This window comes from Carassius auratus, chromosome 28 (genome assembly GCF_003368295.1).
Source record: "Carassius auratus strain Wakin chromosome 28, ASM336829v1, whole genome shotgun sequence".
NCBI classification, from domain to species: domain Eukaryota; kingdom Metazoa; phylum Chordata; class Actinopteri; order Cypriniformes; family Cyprinidae; genus Carassius; species Carassius auratus.
This window is the reverse complement of record NC_039270.1, coordinates 23,377,449-23,388,521: the sequence shown is the minus strand read 5'-3', so window position 1 is coordinate 23,388,521 and position 11,073 is coordinate 23,377,449. Positions and strand designations below refer to the sequence as shown.

At 39.5% G+C, this 11,073-nt stretch overlaps 1 protein-coding gene across 3 annotated transcripts; it reads right to left on the bottom strand.

Moving 5' to 3' along the window:
* Positions 1-94: 94 nt before the first annotated feature.
* Positions 95-9,704, bottom strand: LOC113047252 (BUB3-interacting and GLEBS motif-containing protein ZNF207-like). Of its 3 annotated transcripts, XM_026208601.1 has the most exons (12): positions 9,571-9,704; positions 8,866-8,992; positions 8,070-8,208; positions 7,709-7,885; positions 7,549-7,624; positions 7,375-7,445; positions 7,129-7,274; positions 3,311-3,391; positions 2,367-2,588; positions 1,913-2,069; positions 609-793; positions 95-421 (listed from the first exon to the last, which is right to left on the bottom strand). In XM_026208601.1, the coding sequence occupies exons 1-11, from the start codon at positions 9,609-9,611 to the stop codon at positions 633-635; spliced, it is 1,398 nt and encodes a 465-aa protein (XP_026064386.1). In that variant the 5' UTR covers positions 9,612-9,704; the 3' UTR covers positions 95-421; positions 609-632. The 3 variants fall into 3 exon arrangements, with proteins under 3 accessions (XP_026064386.1, XP_026064385.1, XP_026064387.1); XM_026208600.1 differs by having other exon boundaries at positions 95-793; XM_026208602.1 differs by lacking the exon at positions 3,311-3,391 and having other exon boundaries at positions 95-793.
* Between the last annotated feature and the right edge of the window lie 1,369 nt (positions 9,705-11,073).

The window sequence follows — 11,073 nt, the reverse complement described above, 5'->3', positions numbered from 1 at the left end:
CATTCACACAGCTTTCACACAAATAAACATTCCTAGCATTTGTAGTACAAACCTTGTGAGGTTGTCCTTTACTTGCTAATGAAAAAAACAGCCGTTAGATTTCAATAGTTTATTACAATGAACAGTGGAACAGTACAGATAGCATTCACAGGAGTCGTTTGTTATTGGCCCTTCGGAGAGGACACTGTAAATGTGGACAGGCAGACACAGAAAAATCAAATCCAACAGTGACAGCTATCTGAAGCCCTCACCAAGCAACGCTGGGGACGGGACGTCCAACAGCACCTATGGGTGCTGCGAAGGCTTCACACTTTTAGTACAGTAATAGTATATTTACAGTGACTTGCCTTGTTAAAGGTGCTGTACGAAACTCCAGCCGCTTCAAATTAATACGAACCATATTTACTACACTTCTAAAAACCTAAACAAAACATGAGAGAAAAGCCAGACTGTATGATCTGCAACAAAGGGTAGGTCTAAATAATAATCAAATGTCCCATGCGCTACACAGTTTGATTACTCCATCTCCTCATTGCAAGAGGGCTTACGGTTACTGATCTGGATTGTAAAGCACGCCACTAGATGGCAAAATGGTGGAATCAGCAAACCTAAAGACGACCAGTGGTGACGCTTCAGTATCGGCCTCCAGGAGACATTACAGGAGGTCTCATGCCTAAGGCGGGCCGGGGGGGAGCAGCCTGGTAGGAAGGGACCATGGGTGGGGCTTGCCCGTAAGGAGGCATTCCACCTGGGACGTACCCAGGCACCCCCTGCGGCGGAGCACCGTACGGCCCTACATGAGAGGAAATAGATTAGCTGCATTTGAAACTGATGGTTTTGTCTTACGCTGCTATTCTTCATTAATATACAACACTACTGGTCAAAAGTTGGTTGGTAAGACGGTTTCATTATCTTTGAAAGACAGGAGTCTCTTCTGCTCATCAAAGCTGCATTATTTGATCAAAAATATAGCAACAACAGTAATACTGTTAAATATTAGTGTATTTTAGTATATTTTAAAATGAAATTTATTTCTGTAATGCAGAGCTTTATTACTCCAGTCTTCAGTGTCACGATCCTTCAGAAACAGTGTTCAATTTGACAGCAAAATGACATTTAGATTTAGTCATATTTTAGCCATCTGAATTGCTTTTGCTTTGATCGATATCATACTATTGAAGTCGACTAAATGTAAAGGGCTTAGTTAAACTAATGCATTATACAGTTTTTTATTTCTGTTTTGGTTATTGTAGTACATCAGGCTAAACTAAAGCTCAAACTAAATTAAATAAGCTTTAAATACTCTTTTTTTTATGTTTACACAGTGGAGTGTACAGTAGCAGGCTGCTCATTCAAGTTCAGATGAGGGAAATAAAACATGTATTCAACTAACAATCATCTAAAATATTACCATATAAACATCATTATAGCAAACATTGTCATAATTCATCAATATTATTTCATAAGCAATTACTAGGCACAAATGTGCGCTATTCATCGATTACAACCTGCACTGAAGCAGTCTGAAGCATTGCTTACTTATGACAAAAATAATCTGCCAAACAAAATTAACACGGTTACAAAATCATTATGATATTCTGATTTGCTGCTCAAGAAACATTTATGTTGAAAACAGTTGTTCTGTTTAATGTTTGAATGGAAACAGTCTTTTTTCAGGATTCTTTGATGAATAGAAAGTTCAATCGAACAGCATTCATTTGAAATGAAAATCCTTTCTGATGTCAGTGCACTTACTCTCTACCTTTGTAATTGCATCAATTGAATTGCTTCCTTGTGCAAGGAAATCTCACTGCCCCCAAATTTGTGAACAGTAGTGTAACAAGACGTTTCCTCTCTTATTTGAAACACAGGAGGCATTCCAAAAGTCTGACAGCCCTCAAATACACCTTACCTTGCATGGGATGCCTAACACCTGGCTGCTGTGCAGGAATGCCCTGCTGATGGGGCAACACGCCCCCCATCGGTGCAACCGGTGGGGAAGTCACATGGGCCTGTCCTGCGCTGGGGACTTTACACTGGTAGCGAGGCAGCTGTGCTCGCAACTCCTCCTGTCAAACACAACGCAAATCACACAAGCTGGTAAGACATAAATACAGGCTTTTTTTCCTTGCTTTATTTCTACTGTGGAACAAAAGATTTTGTGTCGTCAGTGTGATCTAGTGTTGTTTTAGTGCCACTGACTTTCAATGTATGGAAAAAAGCATTATTCAAATGTATGTTCCGCAAAAGAAAAGTCACAGCTTTGGTACAAGACAGTCTGGAATAATCAAATAGGTGTTTTATCAAATGAAAGCAGTGGTTTCTGCAAAGGTTAAAGATCCAAGGACAGAAACATGTTGACTTACCAGTGATATATCTTCATCAGGGTGGATCAACTTACTGGTTGCACTGGTGGTGGTGAGGGTGGCAGGCTTACTTGTGACTGGGGTGCCCGGTTTGGCCACAGTGCTGCTGGAGTTGGCCGCAGCAGTGGCGGAGGACTGGGTGTAAGCTGGGAATGTTGGTTTGGGAGCAGCAGAAGTTGGTGCAGAGGAGCTCACCGCTACACCAGAACCAGCCTGCTGGACCTGCAGAGACAGACCCATTAGACACACAATCTGGCCAGTGTACCACTTGACTGATGTTTTGTTATTTACTTTATATACAAAAAAAGAACAGGCAAAAACTTGAAATGCACTACCATCTATATATGGTACGACTCAGTTACTGGCCAATATTAAATATTGAATCATGCATACTTATTACCAGTGCTGTTCAATACTTAAAGTCAACATTTAAAAACACTAATACTTTCATAACACTATATATTACATACAGTACATTCTAATTTAGTGATGTAAATTCACATGTAGTATTAAAAACTATTGATTTCAGTTATTAGTTTTTTTTACAGCTTGGAATCAGCCATAACATTCAGTCTGGTCAGAATTATAATTTTAACATCAGTGCATCCCCAACAAAGCTAGGTTTGTTAGGCTTTAGGTGGATCATGATCAAGTGTCCAAATACTTTTTTGGGATCTACATACATAGACAACGTGATTATGAAGGTAGATTTTTCACAACTACAAACCAGAAGAGAGAGAAACAGACTTTTAGTTTTAATAAGATAACGGAGCAGTCTGTCATTTCTCAGCCTCCAATGAAATCAATCTCTTTTGAAGCATTACAAACGTCCTCTAGAAAAAAGTCAATTAATCTAAGAGGCAGTCTGAGGTCTGTCTGCTTTTACATGCCATCAATAATTTTATGAAGCAGCTCTTTCACCGAGTCAGCAAGCTACTGCATACTTGGGACAGCGGTTTAGAGGATGCTGACAAACTGTCCAGACTGGAGGAGCCTGAGCTTGTGCTTGGAGCTCGAGTCCCCATCTGCAGTATGAAGAGAGAGCACATAATGAAGACCCTGGACAGGACTGCTGCCCACCAAAACTATCAACAACACACTTAACACTCAGTTTGTTTAAAACGGTTTAAAAAACTGTTTTTTTTTTTAATGGATCTTCGAGTGTTTAAAGTTCATCCATTAATACAGCCCACAATTCAGTTTTCACAAGCTGGTTTCAATGGTGTCATAGGTCTTCAGATGTTTTGAACTACTGGTCCAGTCAGGATAGTAGTTCAATTTTGATTTATTCTGCCAACATTTTCATTGGTCCAACATAAACAATCAATTTTATTTTTTTAAATATAAATAAAGTTAACACTTCATATATGCATCAGAAATTCAATGATTTTTATATATATATATTATATATATATATATATATATATATATATATATATATATATATATATATATACCGTAAAACTTCAAATAATAGCCGAGTCCCAAATAGACGCCTGGCTCTTTTAAACGCCTGGTGACGACAGGTTCGGGTAAATAAAGGCCGGTCTCAAATAGAGGCCTGGTCTGTTTTTTTTTTTTTTTTTTTGCTTTTTTTTATTTATTTATTTTTGTATCGGGTTGTATTTGATCTTCTAAAACCCGTCAGATCGTCTGTTCTATGTTTTGATTAGATTTCACGTGACAGACACAACAACAGTTCATGAATGACTCATCACTATGGCAACATAACAAAGAGTTTAACGAACTTTCTTTTAGTCTTCAGTTGTTCTTAATTCTCTCAATACCACCATGGAGACAAAAAGAAAAAAGTATGATTTGACATTTAAGCTGACAGTTGTCAAATTTGCTGAAAAAAATTCGGGAGAAGCAGCGGCAAGACATTTCTCGGTTGATCCAAAGAGAGTGCGAGAATGGCGTAAAAATAAAGCTGAACTGCAACGTCTGTCCGAGGAAGACGACAAAAGGGCTAGACTGGGAGGTGGAGGGAGGAAGAAGGCCAGTGAAGAGCTGGAGGTGAGCGTGTGTGAGTGGATCCACAGCATGCGGGCAAAGCATCTCAGAGTCTCACGTAAAATGATCAGGGCCAAGGCAAAAGAAGTGTATGCAACAGTGAGTGACGGCAGGGGTGAGGAGAGTTTTACTGCGAGCGCTGGCTGGCTGGACAAATTCCTGAGGCGCAACGACTTTTCAGTCAGAAGACGCACAACTGTGGCCCAGAAAGACGCCAAGCACTTCACTGAGAAACTGGTACATTTTGTCACATATACAACGCGGATTATTAAGGCAAAGAAAATACAGCCGAAAAATATTATAGCCATGGACGAAACAGCGGTGTGGTTTGATATGGTGGGCTCTACAACGGTGGATGCAAGAGGTGCACGCAGTGTTCCACTGAAATCCACAGGCCATGAGAAGAGCCACTTAACCGTGGTGTTGGCTGCGAAAGCAGACGGGACCAAATTAAAACCTTACATTGTCTTTAAAGGGGGGATCAAGGAGGTGAAATCAATGCAAAATATCAGTGGGGTGGTGGTGGCCACGTCCAAAAATGGATGGATGAACGAGGAGCTGACTGCAGACTGGCTTCAGAGAGTGGTGGGAAAGCTCAACTTCGCCCCTCGTCTCCTAGCCTGGGATTCATATCGCTGTCATATCAGCGCAGCGACCAAAGCTGAGCTCAAAAGGGGCTACAACATAACCACGGCTGTGATACCCGGTGGCTGTACAAAGTACATACAGGCCCCTGACGTCGTATGGAACCAGCCATTCAAAGCCAGCCTGCACGAGTCCTATGACAACTGGATGGCAGGGGATGTGGACAAAGAGTACACAGCTGGAGGAAATATGAGGGCCCCAGCTCGTCGCTTGTTGGTTTCCTGGGTACTTCAAGCGTGGGAAAAGCTGGATACGGAGCGGCTGAAAAATTCCTTTAAGGTATGCTTGCGCGCGCGTGTGTGTGTGTGCGAGGGAGAAAGAGGAGATAATGTATTTCATTAACTTCGGGATGTTATCCTTAGGTATGTGGCCTGACAGTAGCTCCTGATGGAAGTGAGGATCACCTTATCCATTGTTTCAAGGAAGGAGAGCCGTGCGCATCTGGGCGAGAGCTGTTAGTGCAAGCAAGGCAGGCAGAGTTAGCGGAGGCTGGAGAGGGAGAAGTGGAGGAGAGCGACGTGGAGGAGGAATTCGAAAATGAACTTGTAATTGAGGATCGTGGGGATGATGATAGTGATGAATAGAGAGTAATTTTCTATCACGTGATTGCAGTTGTTTTACAGGGTAGTTTTCATCTTTCTTGTTGATATGTTTCAGGCAACAAGTTCATATCTTCCATGGATTTTAGCGGTAACTTATATTGTTCTGCCCATTGCGGTCACATCGTTTCGTTTTTTATGTTTTTTTTTTAATGCTGCCAATAGCCAACGACATTTCTTACATTAAATGAGTTGTTAAACATTATTCAAGTTAATTATAAATAAAACGTAATATAATGTGGTAACCTCCTACTGTCATGCTTGAACATCTCAACACTAAATTAAAGGCCTGTCTCTTATAGACGCCTGTCTCAAATACAAGCCGGTGCAGTTCGGCGATTTGGGTAAATAGAAGCCCGGGCTATTATTTGAAGTTTTACGGTATATATATATAGACGGTTTCATCGGGCGCCTGGACCTAAGTTAACTTCCGGTCTGTGTTGTGTATATCGGTCTGGCTGCAGTTCCTTCTACAAACGCAGTTAAAGGCAAGGTGATGAGTAGACTGAAGTTGGGCTCAGGTGGCTGTGCTGCGGGATGTGTTTCCCATACATTTATTTATTTTTGGAGACTCGCAACAATTTTAAAACTGATCGATTTTCAAAAAGGCTTCGTTAAATAGACACGAGTAACGTAACGTTACTTAACGTACTGCACGTTTAATAATAATAATTCCTTACATTTATGTTTAAATATCAAAACGAGGCACGGGTGTTTTTATATCGCTGTATTTCTGAAAGAAGACTTGCATGTTATATGCGTGATAAAGCAGCGTGTGAGTGTACCAGCTCTGCTTTGTTTACAGCTGTTACTGGGGAAACCTCTATTTCTCGCGCTTTAGGTCTATGCTTTAAAACATCTCCTGCTGGCAAATAATGAATTAGCATTTTCATTAAGTCCGCCTGATCCACACAGAAAACACATTTTGTTTGTTATCAAAAAATATCTAATCTAGAGGGACTTGACTGTTGTTATTGATTCTATTTGGAGTCTACCAGAAGTTAAGTTAGGTCCACAAAAGCGCTCATGCGCAGTAACGTTTGTTTATGTTGATGCCGTTGAAACCGTCTATATATATATATATATATACACACACATACAAGCAAATGAATACACTTATGAGAAACCAAAGGCTAATCTGTGGTGAGAACACAGCACTTCACTAGCAGCTCTCAGATCATTTGAACTTAAAACCTCTGTATTTGGAGCATATCTGCAAACCTGAAAGCATCACTGTCAGTGGCATGAAGTGACAACAATAGGTTTCTTTACATGCATTAATTATCATCAAATTAATTTCCGATTCTGAATGTTATTTTTATTCGAACACTAACGTTTTCAATCTGCTACTAACATTTCCATTTCCATGTGCATTTATGCATCAAAAGACAAAACTTGCTTTGCTATAATGTCACCACTGTGAGTATGCTTTTTACACTGTGAGTAAAAGTAGGAAAAAAGTAAATAAACCAATTATACCAATGTGAGGAGAAGGGTCATCATACCTGTCCTGCACTGGGAAACAGTGGCTTGGAGACACTCGGCTGTGGCATGGGCACTGTTGTGGCAGGCACAGCCGGCCGGGTGCTGGAAGGAGGGGCCTGAGCCATGTGGGGTATGCCAGGGTGATGTCCCATGGGAGGAGGTATTCCTGAGCAAAACAATGACACAATTATGAACAAATATTAAAGAAAGATAAGTAAATAAATATGGGTCTCGTATACATGTAATGAGAAGGAAGGTTCCTGTACCTGGTGGCATGCCTGGCATCATTGGGGGCATTCCATGGGCAGGTGGCATCATCCCTCTCATTTGCATCATGCTATTAGTTCAAAACAACAGGAAGGACATTTTTAAATGCAAAAGGCGTGGATTAATCACAAAACATTAACAGATAAAACTATTCCAATTCCATTAACTTTTACCCTGGAGGCATCCCGGGCATGACAGGAGGCATCCCTGGCATCATAGGGGGGATCCCAGGCATCATTGGGGGCATTCCTTTAAGAGAAACCATTTAAGAGACACACAATAAATATACTATGCATCTTAATTGGGGTGGTTTTGTATTATTAGAAAGCACACCTGAGTAACTTCCAGGTGGCATCCCTGGCACTGGGACAGGGGTCATTCCTGGCTGGGTCATAGGGGCATAGGCTGCCTGAGGCTGTACGGCTGTTGCTGGCTGCTGGAAAGAAGGACCAGCCTCTTCGTCATCATCATCTTCATCCGAGTCATCTTGCTGTTTTTTCTTCTGATTATCTGTTTCCAAAAAAAGGAGAATATAGTAACTATGGGTTTACCTGGGCTAAAAAAAGAACAGGGGTGCATTTCCCAAAAGCATCGTAAGTTGATGGTAGTTTGAATGGGTCTACAATATACTTAAACTTACGATGCTTTTGGGAAACGCAGCCCACACGAGTAAATAAGAATTTAAATGTTATACCCTGTGTTTTTTGTTCAAGCACACGTCTCCTCTCCTCCATGTCTTTCTCTGGAATACCCTCCATTCCATAAATCTCCAGCTCTATGTCAATCCTTCCCGGTATTGCATTAGGGACACCATCAATGGTTTCTTTGTGAACCTTAAATAAATCATACAAAAACATATTTGAATATATATACACATACATACATAATATATCTATCCTGCTTTGTCTCAACGGTTCAGGCTGCTGCTATTGCAATGGTGTGTGGGATATTTTCTTGGTACAATTTGGGCCCTTAGTACCAACTGAGCATTGTTTAAACACCACAGCCTTCCTGAGTATTGTTGCTGACCATGACCACCCCTTCATGACTTCAGTGTACCCATCTTCTGATGGCTTCTTCCAGCAAGATAATGCACCATGTCAAAAAGCTCAGAACATCTCAGACTGTTTTTTTAACATGACAATGAGTTCACTTTATTCCAATGGCCTCCACAGTCACCAGATTTCAATCTAATAGAGCAGCTTTGGGATGTGGTGGAACGAGAGATTCACATCATGGATGTGCAGCCGACAAATCTGCAGCAACTGCGTGATGTGATCATGTCAATATTGACCAAATTCTCTGAGGAATGTTTCCAACACCTTGTTGAATCTATGCCACAAAGAATTAAGGCAGGTTTGAAGGCAAAAGGGGGTCTAACCCGGTACTAGCAAGGTGTACCTAATAAAGTTGCCAGTGAGTATGTATGTGTGTGTGTGTGTATATGCGCTCGCACACACACACACACAGTATATAAAATAACTACTTACCTGCATACAGTGGATGGCCAGACCAGGACCAGTATATAACTTCTTGTGACATATATGACACTTAAAGTGCTTGGCCTTCTGATGTTGAATGAGAATCTTCTCATCATCAAAATCCCTGTTGCAGTACCTGAGTTTGCAGTTAAAGTCATATAAACAAGAAAAAAAATCATAACAAAACACCAAGAACAGCAGAAGGGACATAAATCGTTTTTACACATTTCTTGCACTATTATTACCCTAGTTAGGTGTTTCTCAAACGCCCCATAGTTTTACAATTATTATTCTGTATTCAAAAACGACATGGGGAATCCTGGTTCTCCAAAGAAAAAGAAACCGTTGTTAAAGAGGTGAATTAATGAGTGAAAACTTTATTTTAGTGTTTTTTTTTACTGGATATTTCCATGTTAAACGCTATTTTGTTAGTGGACGCGTGAAACTAATCCACATATATAGAGAAACAATAAAATAATTTTCACTTAAATCGGATTCATCAAGTAGGTCTCGTCTTCGCGAGCGTTCTAACAGAACACACGTTCGAATGCTTCTCTGACGGACAGAGAAGCAGCTCAGTGTTGTTGAGACACGCGGCCTTGATATCACAGACAAATACGTTAGCTATTCGAAAACAGGAAGTGGGCCAATCCCTACCAATAAACTATTCGAAAAATATTAAACAACGCTACAAACGCTTTTAAAGAAGGATACCAACACCAGGGCTTCAACTGCTTCTTCTTTTTTCTCCCCATGATTTATTCACCAGCCTTTTCCGCGCGCACCACACGGACGTCTACCAAAACATTAGCAGAACTAAAATGGAGTAGATAGGACATGACGACGGTTTTTTCCACGCACTGACAGCGCATCACAAGGAATACCGCCACCAACTGGACAGGAGGTGCACAACTTGGAATCTGGATGGTGTTTAAATGATGGCAGTAGTAAAAAATAATTAAATAAATAAATCATTATATATATATATATCCTTATTTCAGTCATTCTTCATTTAAATTCTGCATAACTGCACACTACCCTTATTTCACTTTCCTCTTAATCACATCACCCTTTAGCAAAATAGGATATAAAACATGAATATATAGTTATGAGTTGACCTCACCATTGTTTTATTGCATTATTTCATCAGTGTTATCTGATTTAATTGCTATTTGATTGTATTGACCTCATCTGAAAACAAATATTGATTCAGATAATCAGTCAAATATGAGTAAAATTTTATTTTATTTTGTGAGTCTTACATTTTAACTTTAAAGCTCAGAATGTTTAATGCTTTGTTAAAAACAAGCCTGATTTGAGAAAAACAGTGAGATAAATGGAACATATAAATTGGCAACCAAAGATTCAAAGAATTCAGTTTTTATCATTAATTACCTTAAATTTATTTATTCTCTGTTATACTTAAAGCAAGCATTGCCTCAATAAAAACAGCATGCACATCTTATAAAGTGAATACAGCATGTTAAGGCACACTACTCTCAATGCAATGCATTCAAGCAAAAAGAAAGAAAAAAAAAGTAAATGCTGTTCCAAAATACAACCTTCAGAGGTAATTATTTGTCTAAGATAAATGCATATCTCAAAAAACTACATTCAAACAGTATTTATACCTAAAATCATATTTCATATTCAAAATTAAAGGCAGGCATTTTTATATTTAGTGCCAACGTAGTCTGCATTAGATGCAACTAACCAGTTCAATTACTTGAAAAAAAGAAAAGAAAAGTATAATTTGTTTCTAACAGAGGCAGGTAACATCAGTCATGATTTATGTTACAAACACAATTCTTGTCAGCTTTAAATATAACCATGCTTTGCATATTTCTTATATGGATTAGAGTTTACGAAACACATAAAACATGCAAATTGCGAAAGCACTTCAGTCACTGACCTCATGCACTACCTGTGGCTCAAAAGCCATTTGTATAGATTCAGAAATCCCTTCAGACACATTTTAGCATTCACCACAGCACATTCCTTAATAAACACAAAGTATCCGAATTCAATATAATAAACTTTTGATCTAATACCCATTTGCAAGTTGTTCAAGGCAGTTATTTTTACCATTTACTTCAGTTTAACACTTAATCCAGTATTTCACTCTACACTTTAACAATAAAGACTGAAATATCCTAAGATTTGTAATTAAGTAGCAAAGCAGCAGAGATGTCATAAAATAGCATCACAAGTCAGTTT

Bases quoted from the DNA above. Each gene is read 5' to 3' on its own strand.
- LOC113047252 (XM_026208600.1), bottom strand. From the start codon at position 9,611: ATGGGGAGAAAAAAGAAGAAGCAGTTGAAGCCCTGGTGTTG. The intron at 8,209-8,865 runs GTAAGTAGTTAT...GATTTATTTAAG, and splicing joins TGGCCATCCACTGTATGCAG to GTTCACAAAGAAACCATTGA. The intron at 7,625-7,708 runs GTGTGCTTTCTA...TTTCTCTTAAAG, and splicing joins GCCACCTGGAAGTTACTCAG to GAATGCCCCCAATGATGCCT.